Source organism: Mus caroli, unplaced genomic scaffold (genome assembly GCF_978045245.1).
Source record: "Mus caroli unplaced genomic scaffold, Mus_caroli_1 scaffold_1, whole genome shotgun sequence".
Taxonomy (NCBI): domain Eukaryota; kingdom Metazoa; phylum Chordata; class Mammalia; order Rodentia; family Muridae; genus Mus; species Mus caroli.
The window spans coordinates 157,849,994-157,869,701 of NW_028227256.1; the positions used below are offsets into that span (position 1 = coordinate 157,849,994).

The 19,708-nt window shown below is 39.3% G+C and overlaps 1 protein-coding gene across 7 annotated transcripts in view; it reads right to left on the reverse strand.

Annotated features, from left to right (window-relative positions):
• Positions 1-210: 210 nt before the first annotated feature.
• The window catches only part of Rabgap1l (RAB GTPase activating protein 1 like), a 587,625-nt gene continuing 568,127 nt past the window's right edge, over positions 211-19,708 (reverse strand). For all 7 annotated transcript variants that reach the window (XM_021173796.3, XM_085842452.1, XM_029477265.2 and 4 more), the window contains 5 exons: positions 18,302-18,406; positions 16,374-16,457; positions 15,462-15,533; positions 7,505-7,702; positions 211-5,422 (listed from right to left, as the gene is read on the reverse strand). In XM_021173796.3, coding sequence (XP_021029455.1) covers positions 5,270-5,422; positions 7,505-7,702; positions 15,462-15,533; positions 16,374-16,457; positions 18,302-18,406 — 612 coding nt within the window. In that variant the 3' untranslated portion in view covers positions 211-5,269. The remainder of the gene's footprint in view (positions 5,423-7,504; positions 7,703-15,461; positions 15,534-16,373; positions 16,458-18,301; positions 18,407-19,708) is intronic.

A 19,708-nucleotide genomic window follows, 5' to 3' on the forward strand; every position in this document is an offset into this window, starting at 1 on the left:
TTTTAAAAAAGGTTATTAAACTATCTCAAGATGATTTTTTTACTTGTAATCAAGGAACCTAGTCTTTAATAATTAGCACTGGTACTATACTGGTTATCATTTTGCTGTGTACATCCTGGAGCATACTTCTATGTATGATTTCTTTCTAAGTTCACTAATATCAGTAAGTAGATTCAAAATAAAGTCAACTTGAAAGAAATTAGACACATGCACTTTAAAAGAAATGTTTATTACTGTTTAATGGGACCAAAGGGCAACACAAAGCATTGAAAATGTCACTGGCTCACAAAACAGCCACCTTGTTACCTTCTTGGTCACATCTGTTTATTCACAAGGTTTCATTCACACATCTAAACAAGATACCAATCCAATACAAGTTCATAACGATTATAAAAGTAAACATTTGTTGGGACAATGTACAATAAATTGCACTTTCTTAACAAGCATCACATTTACATTAATAGAGTGTTCTATACATAATACATGTCATTATGGAAACAAGTAATTGGTCAGTGTTTATAGAGGAAGAGGCTGATGGCTAATGTTGATTTTACGGTCAATTAGCATTTTCCAGACTAGTCAACTCCTTTATTCTAACGTGTTTTTATTGTAGATGCTGGGGAAAATCATATTTCATAAAAATAGCATAGGATTTATATTACCTCCTCAGTTAAGGACTTGGAAAGAAAGAAATAGGGCTGACAAAAACCCATTCCCTAATTTGAACAAAGAATCCATGCATTATGCAAAATGCCAAGAATAGTAAAACCAATGCAGGAGGCTATTGGGACATCTTGGATTCTGGGATCATCTCCATCTTTATTCTTGTGCTTTTATGACAATAGTCTTTTGATGCACTTATACTCACAAATCAGTTTCTTTGATTATTTTCCATATGTAATATCGTTATGCAAAGTTATAGGTTAGTGAAAGGAGTCTTGTGTTAATCAGTTGTCAATAAAAAGTAATGTTCATTTTCTTCTCAATGATTCATTTTTCTTAAATTTTTTCAAATACTGTAAATGATAAACCAGAGATGAGGGCACAGTGAGGGGACATATTGATGGAGATAGTTCTATAGCAAGTGATATGTTTTGCTGGAGGTAAGTTTTAGCTGTAGTTCATTTTGTTTTGTTTTTTAAGAGGAAATTGAGACTGATACATGTGACAGCTGACTGTAATCACTACAATTCTATAAGCATCTACTTTTTCTTCTTATGATTCAAGATCAGCATCACCTGTTGAGGTACAGTCTATCTGGGAGTCCTCATGTTTGCAGACCTTTAACGGCAAGGAAATGGGTAACGTAAAGTGCCTTGCATGTATTACATATAAGCCACCACGAGAAAAGAAGACTGTGTTGAATGTGACCCCAGCACAATGACCAGACAAGAGTTTTATGCATGGTCATTGAAAACAGGCCACAGAGATGCTATCTGGGATTCCAGTTTTGAACGTTATGTCTCAAAGTCTAATGTGTATTTGGTTGCCTGGTATCTAGGTAAACAAAAGAATCATATACTCTATAAAATTTTACCACACACACATACACAGTGCACACATCCACACTCATCCCTAACTATTCAAATCATACAACAGAATTGTTCATTATCTCATTTGCTAGATATTAAAGCAAGAGAATAGAGTATTATAAAGAATAAGTTATGTAATACAATCATCTTTCTAAGCGTCTTTCTTAGGAGATAAAACGAGGTCCTTTCACAGTGACCTCTTTGTCCACGTAAAGGAGTCCTAAAGCACAAGCAACCACCTTCATGTTTGATGCACAGGGCGGGTGAGGTCATTAGCAGAGGCGGTTTCCGTGAGAGCAGAAGAGTGCTTACTTAGCCTGATATTAGCCACACACTTGATTTGGTTTTTGTTACTTTTTTTTTTTTTTTTTAAATAGGGCCTTGCTATGTAATCCTAGCTAGCTTGGAACTCACTGGGTAGCCCAAGCTGGCCTGGAGCTCACAGGCATGACTATTCCTCAGCCTCCTGAGTGTTGGGATTGTGGGTGTGCATCACTGTCACCAACACTGACCTAGGTGACTACTTTAAAGCTCTTTTATCAGCTGTGCCCTCTTACCTGTATATTGTTTCAGTTTTCTCACTTTAGTTGAAACTACTAATTACCCAATTCAATAGCTAGAGCAAGGGTTGAAGACAAATAAATATACATTGTAGGGAAAAGTGAACATTTTCAATATATATGAAATAAAACAAATACTAAACTCTTATCATCAGTACAAAAGGATCTTCTCAACTTTACCAGGTAAATTCAAGAAGACCAAAAAGAAGAAATTACTTACTTAATAGTCAGTGAGAGGAAGACAGATACTGTATGAAAAGATAGGTTGTGGCCTATGTGGCTTTCCCATTACTGTTTCCGATAGGCACTCATACTGAAGTGTAGTGAACCAAGAATTTATTTGCATTAAATTACAAGTTCTAAAAAATAAAAAACCAAACTGTGACTTGGCTCAGGACGTGTGCTAAACATATGCACTCTAAATCCAGCTTAGTGTCTTTCAGCTTTCAAGAATATACTAAAAGAGACCTCCAAGTTATAAAAGCCAATGGGTTGAATCTTCATTGTATTCTACAGAACTCAACAAAAAGAGGAAGGGTCGATCACCTCTTAGATGCTGCAAATGTCAGCATTTCAGGAGTGTTTACTGTCATGTAACTCTTAGGGAAGGATGAAAGAAACTGCCATGTTTGAAAATATCTTGGGATACTTGGCTGGTTTATCTCTTATACAAGGAATTGAAAAGAATCATTTTAGCTGTTGTGATGTCTGTCTGTAATCTCAGCACTTGGAAGGCTGAGGTAGGAAGGTTCTAAGTTCAAGGCTAGCCTAGACTACATAGTAGAACCTGTCTCAAGAAAAAAAAGTTTCAATTATCAAATATATAAAATAGTAAGTGAAAGTGAGATGAGTTAGTTGCTTTCTGTTGGCATTCTGGAGTTCTCAAGCAATGGTGAGGAGTATGTGGTCGGATACTGCTGTGGTAAAACAGTAAACAAGCAGTCACTACTTCTTGACTTTCCTTTACTTCTGTTATTAACTCAAAGACAGTGTAATGCTGGGCAGCTTAGATATGATACCAGTATACATGCCCCAGTATTATATGGTCCTGGAGAACAGAAAAGATTATGTATTGCCACTACGTCTTTTGGAAGAGTTAGATGAAAACTCGAAAGATATATTTAACTCTTAAAGCATATGTTCCTGGTGATTTTTGCTTAAAAAGAAAAAAAGAAAGTGGCTTGAACAGATAAAGACTTGATCTAGAGCCATTCTTTTTCTCTCATTTACCACTTATGGAAAATTTGCAACTCAGGTATTCTGTGGAATGTATTTATTTTCAGAAGTTAAAAAGATCTGTGGATGGTATTTAGAAGTCCACAAAAATGCACCTTAATTTAGTTGGCCAGGCTTTCTGGTCTCAAAACACAGTACCAATAAAGCTAAGTAGCTGCAGTAAATGATTGACAGAAATGATTTAATGTTCAAGCCGTTATATTTTACATGAAAAAAATAGCTTATCTAAACCACTATGTAGGGAATGTTAAAGTCAACAGAGATATCAGGAGTGCTGGGTTATTGCCCTTTTGGTAAGAAGAAATGAATCTTCTGAAGAAAGCTATCAGAGAAAAACAAATTTCTATATGGAAAGCATTGTGTGGTAAGTGTGACATATCAAAAAACAGCCTCAGTTTTATGACCTGTAGATGATACAGATATCTAGAGAATAAAGAAATTCCACTTACTAGAACTCAGAAGTGATCTTAGAGGAAGGATTGGTCATGAACAACATGAAGGCAGGGGTTGAGAGGTCTCTCTCAGAGTGGTTACTACAATATATGGCACAGAGGAGAGCCATGGTGGCACTCCATACTTGAAGATACGTTGGAAACAGTATGAATAACAATGAAGCTAAAGATGAATATAAACAAATGTTACTGTACATGATTGACAGTTGTTTGGTTGCTATAAAGGGATTAGAGACTTCCATAGTAGCTTAGAAAATGGAAAAATTAGTTTTGTTCTTTCCAAAGAATTTCTTGCAAGGGCTATTTATACAGATATGTCAAATATAATTGAAAAAATATTTGCACCATTTTTTAACAGCTACCCTTCCAATCCATGAGTTAAGAATTTCTATAAAGGTTTAGTCAACCCAGAATGTGAAAAATGTACTCGTTTCTCTTTATTCCCAGGTGCGAGCCACCGTTTGGGAGTTGAGGAGTAAGTTAGGAAAGTTGCCTGACATTAAGGTGCTGGGAAGGTCTCCTCAACTTCCTTGGTAACGTCACATCCTTTAAAAAGGTACAGAACATAGGTGTTGGCCTTAACAAGTTTGTCATTACCCATTGCCTCATCACTGTTTCATTTGAAGTCCAATGCTTGAACATGGGCTTTTAGACTTCTCCTGAGAAGGAAGCCTAAGTCTGCAACTTAGAATATCCATCTTTGAGGTTACATTTTCCACAAGTCACCTCTGTGATGATACATAGGCACATCAGAAGAAAAAGCCCCATGTGGAGTCTTTAAAAGGAACTGCTAGAATACCAGAGCCAAATGATTTTTTTGCACATTTATTTAAAGTCTTTATTTATCTAGAGTGCAGTAGTCCATCTACTCCACAGCTATTGGCTCTCCATTTCCAAATGTAACCAACTCAAAATAGTTGGAGGGAAACTTTCAAACCAACCCCTGGTCTGTTCTTTTCTTGGACAGGAGTAACACCACTCTGGAAGTCACTTTCAGAGTGAAACCTCTCAGTGATCATGTGCGGCCCCACGGTGTGCTTTATATGAATAATCCTGGAACGTTAAAAGAGGTTTAGTTTCCCTTTAAAAAACAGACTTCTGCAACGAAGATCTTACCATTTCAACCTTGGGATAACATGTCTTCATTTTTATGTAAAATAAAAATTATTATGAATAGTTAATTCTAAACAAAAGCATTTAGTTCTAGATTACTCATTTCCAACTAAATTTCAGGCATATAAAACAATGTGTAATATGATGGAGCTGAATGTGGTTTTCCATGAAGAAGCTTGGAAATAGATAATTCAACATAAACCAGGTCAGTTTAAATAACATCCCTCTGAAAAATGTCATACATGAAAGACAGAGCTACTGAAAAGAGTCTAACTTGCTTTCTGGTCTCCTTTAGTTTCTTCAAAGGGACAACAGGAAAAATTCTTGGTTTCTGATGTTTTGATCATTGTGCTCTTGTGCTTGGCTGAGGCTGGAACTATGTGCTCTCCTTGGGTGGCTGGGGAGCCTGTGGCGGCTGTAGTGGCTGAGTGCCTGTGGCTGTTTTGATAGAGTTCAGGGTTTTACTAAACCAAGAGTTTTTTGCAGCTTGTATTTCATTCATAAGCGCTCCTCTCTGATGCTCAAGTTCCTAGTGGAAGAAGATTACAGGTTATATAAATGCCAGAGGAAATTAAAATGCTGTTTCAATTCACCAGGCCTCTGCAGCCAGCCCTCCCTCAAAGCCCAGGAGACATTTAGTTGGCTTCCTAATAGAAGAGAAAAGTGGAGAGCTAAAACAGTTACTAGTGAAAATGAGAATCTGTGCTTTCTATGAATAGAGAAATGAACCACATTTTACTTCCCCATCTCCTTGCTACTTAGGTCTACATTTAGGTTTAGGATGCAACTGGAGACTACATGCTTAAAACCATAAACAAATATGAGTACAAATGAGTTCCAATTCAAATCCTGCCCTGAGAACATTCAGGTTCCAGACAAGACATGGTACTGAGGATCCCTAAAGCAGCATGGGTGTGGGTGTGGGTGTGGGTGTGGGGCTTACTGGTAAAAAGCAACAGATCAGTCCACCAAGACAACGGACACATTTTTCTAATTGCTGTTATCCAATATGGAGAGAATGGAGAAAGGAATTTGGTAAAAATCAGCTGAGACCCAAAACAGCTCCAAAGGAAAGAGGGGGATTAGTCTTTTGTGAAGTTAAAAACAACTGAGGGCTTGGGTCTGTCATTTTCAGATCTGCCAACCACGGTGACTACATGAAGGGTAAACAAACAAAAAGCATACTAAAAGTTCTCATAAAACATAACTTTAATTATTTAAAAATCACTTAAATTATGTTTGTGTCTATGGGTACATGCTATAAGACATGATGGTCCAGGATGTATTAGGGATACAAAATGTACCACATGGAGGAACATCATGACTCTAACCTAGGACAGTATTTGGGAGCCCAGATTCTTTTTAAAGGACAGGGTTTCACTGCACAGCCCAGGCTGGCTTCAAACTTTCAGAGATACACCAGCCTCCATCTCCTGAGTGCTTGGATTAAAGGAAGATGCCCTGATCCTGTGTAAGTTCAGCTTTTTAAAGTATAGGTTGAAAGTCTTCCAACATGTTGGGTCACATAACTCAATATAGGAGGTAGGGAAGGTCATGACAACATTTGGTAATGCTAAAAAACTAACTCAAAACCAAAGGTATAGTGAATCTGAGGTCTTTGTCTGTACTTACCCATATCTATCATGTGACTTCACGTCAGCCCTGGTTCTGAACACAAACTGCATGTTGCACTGGGCAGGCCATCATGCCACACAGCACCAACAAATGCTACTTCAAGTCCACTTTGGCTCAGCTTTTGGACTTGTGTATGTTAATGTGTTACAGTATTTTTACTGTACATACAAACATTTCTGTTCTTATAGAGAAGCATAGTTTTATTTATAGAAAATATGTTACTGTTTTCATCATTTCTCAGCACGTATGTAACGAAGTATGTATTTGAATTATAGTCTTAGACTGCTTTAAAAAAATTTCAAAAAATTGAGGGCTGGCGAGAAGACTAAGTAAGAGCACTGGCAACTCTTCCAGCGTCTCTGGGTTCAATTCCCAGCACCCACCTGTAATTCCATTCCCAGGAGATCCAATGCCCTTTTCTGTCCTCCGTGGGTACTGTAAACATGTGGTGTTTAGACATAAATGTAGGCAAAATACCCAGACACAAAAATAAATCTTAAAAAATTACAAAAATAAATCAATTGCTTAAGTTGCTGGCAAGTTTCATTAAAATTAAGCCATGGAATTAATTTTGTCTTGAAATTAGGACAGAATCTGTAGTTAAATGATCCAGAACATCCTTTGCATTTTGGTACTATGTATTTATGTGAAGTGGCAGTCTCAGAATTGACAATTACAAAATTAAAGTATGAATCAACTCTGAATAACATTGACAATAACTCTTGTCCCGTAATATAAAATATTCAGCCAAAATATAATTATTATATCAAAATAAGTATGCCATCTTACAAATCAAATTTACTTTATGTAGAAACTTACTATCTATATATTAGAATTGTTTAAAAATACAACTTTTCATGACTTACTATCAGTAGTGTGAGATTTTCAGATCTATTCTATATGCCTGTGTAATTTCTCTAGAGTAAAACAGCGTTGTTTGTCTTGTGTTCTTTTGACCGTTTATCAAATGACCAACCTGGATTTTGCACTTGGCTTCCACCAGCTGCAGTTTGGTTTGTGCCAGTTCCAGTTCCATCTCCCTCAGCTGCTTCTTAAGTGAGTCCTTTTCATCATCTGCTTCAAGTCCCTGGTCCTCTCTATTTACGGCCACTGGCTTTAAAGCTCCTTCCTTGCTGAAGATATCGCTGCAGTGTTTGCATGCCATCATCTTACCCTGAAACACACGAAAGAGACAACCAACATTAAACTGTATTGTATAGGGTAAACAACTTACCAAAATAATACATGATTTTAACAATGGCACATTGCTTTCAAACAGACTATTGCTGAAGGCATTGTTTTATTTGTGATTACCAAATGGTTAGTCAGCACAATTCCACCTAATCCCAGAACAAGTATTCCTTATTCAAACCCTTTTGTTCTACTTTAAGCAAAGATAAATATCATTGTTCAAGGTAGCAGTTCTCAATCTATGGATGGAGATCCCGTTGGGAATTGAATGAACCTTTAACAGGGGTCCCTTAAGACCATTTTAAAACATAGATATTTACATTATGATTCATAACAGTAGTAAAATTACAGTTATGAAGTAGCAACAAAGCTAATTTTATGACTGAGGATCACTACAACATGAGAAACTATATTAAAGGGTCCTAGCATTAGCTGAGAAGCACTAGTTTAAGGAAATAAAAGTAACATAACTACCATTGCTGGGCATGCATGCCACACCTAATAAGCAAAGTTTTTTAAGATAGCACTGTTCTTGCTTCATTAAAATACTCAAAAATGAATTAGAGATAAAATATATACTTCTTATTCTAATGCCCTACTATTAAAGAAGTTCAATGTGCCCATAATGATAACCACAGTCCTTTCACGTGTCCATAAAGTAACTATACCACAATTTTGGGTGACTCCACCAGTTAGGTCTGATAACTTCGATGCCATGTCCTCATTAGCTACTCCATCAGCCTATGTTCAGTTGATTACTAGAGTCTTGATTTGACATATTCAAGCACTTCTCATTCAGGCCCAAGTCTTCAAGTTTCACCTTTTCAATCCCGTCCAGCTTGTCTCTCATTTTCTCCAAAAGCTACTTGTGATGGTTTGTATATTCTTGGACCAGGGAGTGGCACCATCTGAAGGTGTGACCTTGTTGGAATAGGTGTGACCTGGTTGGAATGGGTGTGTCACTGTGGGTGTGGGTATAAGATCCTCACCCTAGTTGCCTGGAAGTCAGTCTTCCACTAGCAGCCTTTGGATGAAGACATAGAACTCTCAGCTCCTCCTGCGCCATGCCTGCCTGGATACTGCCATGATCCTACCTTGATGATAATTGATGATAATGGACTGAACCTCTGAACCTGTAAGCCAGGTCCAATTAAATGTTGTTTTTTTTTTTATAAGACTTGCCTTGGTCATAGTGTCTGTTCACAGCAGTAAAACCCTAACTAATACAAAAGTTGGTACTGGGAGTGGGGTATTGCTGTGATAGGCCTGACCATGCTTTTATTTGAAAGAATGTGGATTTTGGGACTTTGGATTTGGAAAGCAGTGGAATGCTTTAAATGGGGCTTAATGGGTCATCCTAGTAGGAATATGGAAGACTTTGTTGCTGGGAGTAATTTGAACTGTGTTGACCTGGCCCAAGAGATTTCAAAGGAGAAGAATTTCAGTATGTGCCATAAAGACTGGTTTTGTGGTATTTTGGTGAAGAATGTGGCTACTTTTTGCCCTTGTCTGAAATCTCTGCCTGAGGCTAAGGTGAAGAGACTTGGATTAATTGCATTGACAAAAGAAGTTTCAAAAAAGCCCAGCAGAGACTTTGTTCTCTGGATAAGTCTTATGAAGAAAAGTTTGAACAAGCATAGCAAGCTTAGAAAGGAAAAATATAAAATATATGGTTTGAGTATTAAAGGAGTACCAGGAAGTGAAATGGAGCAAAATCTTGTGTTCTAGGAGATAAAGATTAAGGGAGTGGGACCTTGGGGCAAGATCCTACCCAGCTAAATTAGATCCAGGCATGGTGGTACACACCTTTAATCCCATGAGACAAGCATGCTGATCTCTACATTCAAGGTCAATCTACAGAGCAAGAACAAGGATAGCCAAGCCTAGGCAGTGAAGGATTTAGAAAACATAAAGCTAGTGATAATGTAATAATACAAGGGGATCATGTTCTAGTTGCTGTAAGCAGCAGAACTCAGCAGCTTCAGCCATGTGCCTCTGGCTCTAGAGTTAAGAATGGAAGGAACTGCCGGGCATGGTGGCGCACGCCTTTAATCCCAGCACTCGGGAGGCAGAGGCAGGCGGATTTCTGAGTTCGAGGCCAGCCTGGTCTACAAAGTGAGTTCCAGGACAGCCAGAGCTACACAGAGAAACCCTGTCTCGAAAAACCAAAAAAAAAAAAAAAAAAAAAAAAAAAAAAAAAGAATGGAAGGAACTACTGGGAAAATTGATGCTGGTTAGCTGGAGCTAAGGAATTAGTGGTGATTAAGAAGAAACCAGCATCGTTGAGGTGAAATCTTCTGGAAATTGTTTTCTGGGAGCACAAAGAAGCTATGTTCCAGAGATACCCAAGGTTGTACCTCATGCTGTGGCTGGACTTGGTAATGTGTAAGAGTCACTCAGGTGGTACTGCTTGTGAAGGAATGAAGGGATCATGGAGAGAAGCTGAGGCTTAGCACTCTGAGAGGCCAGGGAAGCCCATTGGAGAAGGTGAAGCCTCAGCTGTAGTTGATGGCCCAGGATTGAAGGGGTCATGCAAAGGATTGAGGCTTGGCACCCTGAAGAGAGCCTACGAGAAGCTATTGGTGAAGCTTAGTTGGAGTGGAATACCCCAGTGTATTGAAGATGTCAGTACCATGGGATGATCACCAAGAACAGCAGCCGTAATGGAGTGGATCAACCTGAGCATAGAGTGCTACAGAGGACAGAGATGGAGAAGTGATGCCAGCCCTTAGGAGGAGTCCAAAAGATCAAGTGGAATCCCAGACACTGAAAGAAGAAGCTGTAACATTGAAATTGCCTTGGAGACTCAAAAATGTTAAAGATGCCAGAGCCATGGGATACATGCTGAGGAAAGCTGCTAACAGGGAGTGGAACCAGCCCAGGAGGAAGCAGTTTGTCGCAGTCAAAAAAAGATGAAAAAGGAGTGGAGATCTGAAGACCACTTTGACATCAGCCATGGAGATACAGAGTTTGGAGTTTGCCCAGCTGGTTTCCTGCCTTGCTTTGGGGATTACAGTTAATTAAGTTGAATGAATCTCAGAAGAGACCTTGAACTTTGGACTTTTAACATTGTTGCAACTGCTATAGACTATGAGGACTTTGAAAGTTGCACTAAATGCATTTTGCATTATGCTATGTTTAAGTATGGCCCCCATAGACTCATGTTTTTGAACAAGTCTATGGGGACCAGGGAGTGGAATGTGATGGTTTGTATATTCTTGGACCAGGGAGTGGCACCATCTGAAGGTGTGACCTTGTTGGAATAGGTGTGACCTGGTTGGAATGGGTGTGTCACTGTGGGTGTGGGTATAAGATCCTCACCCTAGTTGCCTGGAAGTCAGTCTTCCACTAGCAGCCTTTGGATGAAGACATAGAACTCTCAGCTCCTCCTGCGCCATGCCTGCCTGGATACTGCCATGATCCTACCTTGATGATAATGGACTGAACCTCTGAACCTGTAAGCCAGACCCAATTAAATGTTGTTTTTTTTTATAAGACTTGCCTTGGTCATAGTGTCTGTTCACAGCAGTAAAACCCTAACTAATACACTACTATAGTACCTATTCCTGGTTTTTAACTTGACAATATCTGGAATGAATTGGGAAGGCTCACCTGTGATCCTTATATTGAGGCTGGGAGATAGAAGTTTCTGACCTGGATCTTGGCTTGGAGATATTGCGGCATAATAGCTATGAATCTCAGGAGACTAAGGCAAGGAGATCTCTGAGTTCAAGATAACCTGGGACAAAGCAAGTCCCAGATCTAGGTGTGGTGGCACACACCTTTAATCTGGGCCACACCTTCTCCTGGAGACCTAGATAAGGACATTGGAAGAAGGAAGACTTTCTCCTCTTTGCCTGCTTGCCTTGTGGGACTAAGCAACTGCTAGATCCTTAGAGTTCCATTCACAGCTGCTGCTGACCATTGTTAGGCAGTTGGACTACAGACTGTAAGTCATCAACAAATTCCTAGAGAACTCTGACTAATACAGTTACTCTTCACATTGATGTTGAGTAATATTCACTGGACACACTGAAAAAAAAACCTACATTTTCGATTTCTTACTTAACCTATGGCAATAATTAACCCAGCTCTGGCACAAAATAAAACACACTATCTGCCATTCTTGTATTGTTGACTAAATGTTTGATGCCTAAATGATGCATACTGACTTTTTATTGCATTGTAAATGATGAAAAATTACCAAATAAGTAAGCAAACTCTCCAGCCTATTTCAACTGTCTCGAGATGGGGAGAGGGCTACTTGATATTAAATAAGGGTATTGGCTCTTAGATAAACAATTTTAAGTTGAACAAAATGAAAGAATAGATGGATGTCGCAGGAAGGCACACCTTCATAGAACTCAAGGATTCTGAACTGGGCAAAGTTTAAGTGACATGGCAGCTAGAAGTAAGAAATCAGGGTTCTCCATGGTGTAAGTCCTTATATACCATGATGGGTTCATTCCACCATCCCCATGCTATATGCTCAAGATCCACGCTGGGGAGCTGCAGTCTGGTAGGTAAGGAGAAGTGTGGCCAATAATGGTAATTCCCACCCAATATCCACCTTTCCTTTCTCAGTAGTAAACCCTGATTTTATTTGAGCTGGCAGCATGTCCATATCAATGGTGACATTTCTTAGACTCCTCTGTAGTTAAGTACAACCATGAAGTAAGTTCTGATATATAAGCAGAAATGTGTTTCAGAAGACTTCCCAGGGCTAGAAAGAGCCTACTCTGCTAGAACAAGGTTGTTAAAGCCTTGCATCCTCACTGGCCAAAAGTTCTGCCTGGGGATGCAGGAATAGTGGAATAAGCTTCAGTTAACAAGTATTTCTTATGTGACCTTGAGGACGGAAGCCCTTGGGGTAGAGTGGAGAAGAGAAGCACCTTTTAAAGGTAATGGTGTTATTTATTGCTAGGATAATGCGGACATGGCTCAATAATGACCAAGAATCCACTTCTCTAAAACATGATCCCTTTTGTGTTTAAGACAGCATTGTTTTGGGTTGATTATATGTACTTGGAAGTAAAACACACACAGTGTGCTGAGGTAAAAATTTGTATATGGGCATGTTTGTTGTGATTACAGCATAGCAGATGGACTGGAGACATCATAGCACTATAGACACCAAGGAACCAGTCTAGCACATTATACCATATGAGATACAGAAGCAGCATGGCAGTCTAATGACCAAGAATATGAATTAGAGTCTGACTCTGGGTTCAAATCCTATTTCTGCTGCTTGCCAGTATTGTAATTCAACCACTTAGCCATCCATTTGGGGCCTCCTTTCAATCAGAAAGGAGGATGCACTCCTGTCTGTTTCCTAGGGTAGTTGTAGGGCTACAAGGATGAAGGCACATAAAGCCTTAGGACAGCAAAGGTTAGTGCATAAAACAGGTACTAATAAACACTCTTCCTTGTGCAAGTTCACCTTCTCTTTTAGGATGCCCTCACCTTTCATTAGCTAATTAAAAATAATTTAAAAAATTTTTTGTGCATTGGTGTTTTACCTACATGTGTGTGTGTAGGAAGGTGTCAGATCACCTGGAACTGGAGTTACAGACAAGTGTGAGCTTCGATATGGGTACTAGGAACTGAACCCAGGTCCCTTAGAAGAGCAGTCAGTTTCTTAACCACCGCTGAGCCATCTCTCCAGCCCCTCAGTTGCTAATCTTACCTTCTTGTTTTTCTCCATTACTAGTTGGCACTTATTCTAATCACATCTGTGTCCTCTAATGAATAACTAACATAATGACTCTGTGCCTTCACTCACACTGCTTTTCTAGAATATTCTTTTAAACCCTTCTCTCTAACTGAATTCTATGCATCCTGCATTAGTCCCTAAAGTTCTCTGGCTGGTAGCTCTTAGGTTTTGTCTATTGTACACCTCAGCTAGTGTGATCTAATGCAGAACTGTCCTATGATTCCTAAATGGTGCTTGTGTATGAACGTGTGTGTAACTTGCCTTACACGAAAATTCCAAGTCTTTTTCCTTTGTACTTTTATATCAAAACGACAGTTCAATGCTGTATACAATAACAGTTTCTCAATGAAACCATTTCTATGTGTTCAATGAAATTGTTTGAGTTTTATTTCCACAAAGATTTTAGTTCAAGACTTCAATCATGATGTATCACTACTCAGATTGGTCAAACATACAAATGGACCTATAACGTAGAAAGAATGGAAAATGCTAAGTAGAAAAAGAAATGAAAAGGAACATCAGACAGGGAAAAAGTGACCCTAAAATTTTAGTATATTTAGGAAAAAAGACCACAAGCTTTTTCTTTTTTCTTTCTCTTTCTCTCTCGCTCTCTCTTTTTTTTTTTTTTTTGGTTTTTTGAAACAGGGTTTCTCTGTGTAGTCCTGACTGTCCTGGAACTCACTTTGTAGACCAGGCTGGCCTCGAACTCAGAAATCTGCCTGCCTCTGCCTCCAAGTGCTGGGATTAAAGATGTGTGCCATCACTGTCCGGCCAACAAGCTTTTTCTAAGAACCTCAATTAATGTTTTGTACTATTAAGTGAGAAAACCCCACTTTAAAATGTAAGGACAGTTCCTGCTATATCATCCCCCAAATTAATCTAAGTACTTACCTTATTTACTCTCTAAAATTATGACACATGCAATGTTCTATTTTGAAGAAAAACTTTGAAGATTAGAGAAGTTAAATTTTCAACCCCATTAAATGCTAATTTGACTAGGACACTCTCATATGTGAACCTGAATATGTTCAAATAGAAAGCTATCTGGCAAACTAACACGGTATTGGGTATTTGTAAGAATTTATGTGGGCTGGTGAGATGGCTCAGCAGTTAAGAATATTGGTTGCTCTTCCAGAGGTCCATCTATGAAGGGATCTCATGTCCTCTTCTGGCATTTAGGTATACATGCAGACACAACACTTCTACATTTAAAAAATGTATACAAAAATAAATTTAATAAAATTTGTAAAAAGGAATATATTGTACATTGATTATTATTGAGAATGCCAATCCATTTGGTGTACTGTTATCTTTATTAGTTCTTCAGGAGTCCCATACAGCCTGTTTTGATCATATTCACTGCTCCCATTTCTTATTTCTAAGAAGCAATTCCTTTTCTAAAATAAAGAAATGACATAAGGAGTTTTACCCACTAGGGGGCAGCATAAAAATAGCTGGTATACCTTTCCTCGAAAAACATTCAAAACTGGCTTCCAGTTCAGTGTTTTTATGGGATTCATAAGTCTGAGAATGTGTGGGTTTCTAATTCTCATGCTTTCTCTTGGGTTCTTTTCCTTCTGTTTGTCTTGTCCAACTCCAATATGACAGTTTTTGTTTTCTCTTATATTTTACTATGTTATATTTTATTATGAAAGTAAAAATTCTTTGCTGAATCAAGTGTTTTTTCCAGTAGTGCTTGCTGTTGAAGAAAGAGACTGTCAGGATAATCCTGCAGAACCCAAATGGAAGCCAGTCTATTTGATCAACAGTCAGATGTGAGGTGCTGAACTTTCTTGAGTGGGTTCCCACCACCCAAGAAGACACAAGACTCAGGGCTCATATAGTCTCTCCTTTCCTACGACCTTGCCTCTGAAGTCCCATGTTATCAATAGGAGCATAAGTATCAGGAAAGACATGCCTGGGGCAGGAAAGAGGACTAAGACTCGCCCTAGTGTCTGAGTGTATTATACAAAGTGCGGAGAGGGGTCTCTGAGGATGGCTTCGGAAGAAATGACATCACATGTCTTACCTTTACTGCTTCTAGCTCCTCCTTGCTGGCTGCTTGCTGTCTCTCCAGCCTGGTACTTAACTGAGAACATATCTAAAGACAGAGCAGAGTTTCTTTACTAGGAAACAGAAATGAATGGTGACTTAACTGTTTACCAATTCACAAAGCACACTAGCATGTCGGATCCTAGGAGATGTTTTTGCAAGTGAGCAGCAGCACTGCAAATAGTCATTTCTGAAATGAGGAGGCCTGCAAGCTCCACGTGGTGTGAAGCCTAACCTAATCAGGAGAGACATTCAGCATAGAAGTGGGTTCTTGCTGTCACTGGCTTTCTGTGGCTAGCAATAATGAATTCAGAGCCTCCCCGAGGAACCACCTATTAAATCTCTATTGAGAACTACTTCATACTATGAATTCAGTACAAAGAATTATAAGCTAGCAACAATTCCCACTGGGCCATAGAGTTTCTCTTTTCAATCACAAAAGTTTCCTTAAGTATCATAGTGAATAAAATGCTTCAGTTCCTTCATGACTAAACAGTGCTAGGCTACAGTAATGAATTGAACACAATAGGTGTGCAGGGTGTAGAACTGAACAGCACCTGGCCAGTAGGAAACACACATTTAATAAAAATCTATTTAATGATTGATTCTAAAATAAGGTGTTGGTAAGTACTGAAAACAAGTCAAAAGAAATGCTTTCTGGGGTGAAAATATTTAAAAAATAGAATGTTTAAATCTGTTGTCTGAAATAAGAATCTTTTCTTTTACAAAAATGAATGAAAATACTGCCTACTCCTGAGTAGAGAATAAGTAAGACGTTGTTCTCCATAAATCTAGAAATCATCTCTGCAAACAACAAACAAACAAAATACCATAAGTAAAAGTAATTGCTTTTATAGAAAAAAATTAAAAGCCCACAGTGTCACATTACCTGTTTATACTCAGCAATGATAGCTGTTGTCTTCTTTATCTCATATTCTGCCTTTTCTAACTGTTTCCTGAAGACTTCTTTTAGCTTAAAAAAAAATCAGGCCAGTCAAACTTGGTATTTTTAATGATTTTAAATTTTGTGCATGTGGGTACGTATGCATGTGTGCCAGCGAAGGTCAGAAGAGGGTGTTGGATTCCCTAGACTTAAGAGTTACAGCTGGTTGTAAATCTCCCTTTGGATGCTGGGAACTCTGGTCCTCTGTAAGAGCAGCAAGTGCTCTTATCTTCTGAGCCAGGTCTCTAGACCTTCAATCAAAATGTTAATCAATGTCCATAAATATCTGTATTCAAGTTTTCTTGATCTTCATAGTTTAAAGCCTACCACTTTCGGAGATGAAGAAGGCTTTCTTTTCTATAAAGTGGAGGACATACAAGGGGCCCTATAATAAATGTGCTTCTGCTTTCCAAGTGCTTGATAAATGTACTGCTGAGTGTCAGTTCAGAAGCTGGCATCATTGTAAGTCTACAACAAAGTACTAGGGTGATATTGTGTTTTAAGTGTGCTACTGTTAATGCTATACTTTTGGTCTTCTTGTCTACAGTCCCATGGCCGCTGCTATTGCAGGGGTAAGAGGCTTTAGTGTCAGGTAGGAATGGAAGGTAAGAGATCTTCCACAGACTGGAGGTTTAAGGAGCCAGACAAAAGGGAAAGAGTGACACAGCGCAGGGTATTTGTTTCCATGGGTGAAATGCTCAACTACAAATATTCTATTTGCAGCCACGTTGTTGTTTTGCCAGCAGCTATCGAACCCTAGGTTAGAGGAAGGTTAGGTGATGAAAGGTGTGGTACTAGGGTTCTGTTACGTTGTTGGCCACACAGGAATGTAAGCAAACAACCCAGCTCTGGTTAGTCTTTCAACACACACAGAATAAAAAGATGAATTACTAGGGCTGAAGAGACGGCTCAGCGGTTAAAAGCATAATGTTCCTGTAGGGAACCTGAGTTTAGTTCCTAGCACTCAGGTTGGGAGGCTCACAACTGTCTGTAACTCCAGCTCTAGGGGATCCAACACCCTCCTGTGGCCTCTGTGAGTACACACATATACGTGACATACACCCACAAACAAACACACACACACATAAAGATAAAACAGTCTTCTTTAAAAAACCAAAAAGATGAATTCTTCCTATTCATAATTTGAGATGCTGACATAAAGAATCATCTTTTTAACATATTTCAATGGAAAACAATCACAGAACTTTTCTTTGTAGGCCTTGGAAGGTGCTAATGACACACCTCTCCATGTGTGACTACACTGACACTTTTCTCGGGCTGTTTGGAAGAAGGTGTTTGAAATTCTTGAGAATAAATTCAGTTTATATTTAGCATTACTGAATTTTCCTCAGGAGGAAACTCACTCATGATTTCAGAGGACTTCTCCCTCTGGAAGTCAGTTATGGGCTAAGCAGGAGATGTCGTCTCCAGCACTGCAGCGTGACTCAGAAAACTGAAGGAAGCTACAGATGGAGGCCACAGCTCCTGTCAGTGTCAGACAGAGATCACTGTAAGCCTCCAGTTCCACAGCATTCATTGCAGCTTCAAAAGACATCATGATCTCACAGATATGGCAGAACATTTCCAGATTCATCAAGGCTCTTGGATCACAATTCGAAGTCACTAAATCTAGAAAAAGCTCAACATTCCTGCTAGACATTTCCGTGAAGGCAAACTCCTAAAAGATGTCCAAAAACCAGAATTACTGCTTAACATTCCCCTTGATTTGGGGGGTGGGGATCATCTCTCTCTCTCTCTCTCTCTCTCTCTCTCTCTCTCTCTCTCTCTCTCTCTCTCTCTCTTTCACTCACTCACACTATTAACCAACTTCCTGCCAGTTTATCTACACACAGAAAAGCCTGCCTGGGCCTTACCTGGGCGGTCTCCTCCTCTTGCTTCCTCTTCTCTTCCTCAGTCTCCACCAACCTCTGCTTGGTAAAGAGGAGCTCCTTATTCAGCACATCAGCCTTGTCTTCTGCCTGCAATTAGGAAACCATGGCAGCCATAAGGACGGGATGGAATCCACGTGCTCGTTTTCCCAGCCTCACAAATAATGACTTCAGGCCATCCTATTCTCCTCCAGCTCACCTTCAAGGTGGCTTTTTTTCTCCAGCCAATTTTATGCAGCAATTTGATTCACATTAGCCCTAATCTTTACAGAACAATAAGTTATAGCTAATAACACTGAGGTTTGGAGGGATCTGGGGCTAAATATCTCACATAACAAGCATGATTTGGATTTGACTGATATTCAAGTCTGTGTTCTTTCTAAACACTTCTGGCACATTTTTTACATGTCCCAAGAGCACATACTCTGAATAGATGGACCTGTTGAGTAGAGAGAACCGTCCTCTAACAGAAGCCTCAGGTTAGAAACACATGGGAAAAACCCAGACAGGACAATATTTAGGCAGCAAATTTTGAAAACCAGCTGGGGTACACTGGCCCACAAGTACACTCATATGTTAACAGAGTAAGAAGAAATTTAAGACAAAGAATCTACAAGAAAGGGCTGGAGAGGTGGCTAAGCGGTTAAGATTGCTCTTTCAGAGGTCCTGAGTTCAATTCCCAGCAACCACATGGTGGCTCATAACCATCTGTAATGGGATCCAATGCCCTCTTCTGGTGTGTCTGAAAACAGCTACAGTGTACTCACATAAAATAAATAAATAAATAAATAAATCTTAAAAAAAAAAAATCTACATGAGAGTCTAAGAAAAGCTGAAGTCTGTAGTAGAAAGCCAAGCAGCCAATACTGTGCTTCTAGAAGATACAGGAGAAGCTCAAAGAGAATACCTTCTTGTTAACTTGGATACAGAACCAAAATTAACTAAAGTTCCCCTGTGTATACTTAATGTAGCTAGCCTTGTCTCTTCTGTACTCTGAGGTCCTAGCTGAACTCTCTGGTTCCAGCCTGACATTCACATCCCAGTGAACAAGTCAGCCTCACTCACTCCATTCAAACTGCTCTGCTGTTTGTCCCTCCATTACACTCCAGGCACTGTGTTGAGTTGTGTGTGGGACTTATTTGTCTTGCCACCATGCTTTAAACACCATGAGAAATCATATTTCTTTTGCTTTTAACTGTGTCCCTGACACCACAGCCACCCTGGGGGCAGGTATATCTCTTAAGTGGTTAGTGAATGGATGGATAGATGTGCCTTTCTAAGGTACTGAGGAAGCAGACTGCTTGCAGAGGAGGTAGCAGAGGGCCACAGGATGGGCTTAGCACAGAAGACCCTGAGGCAGAGGAGAGGCAGCTATTTGAAGAAACCATCCTT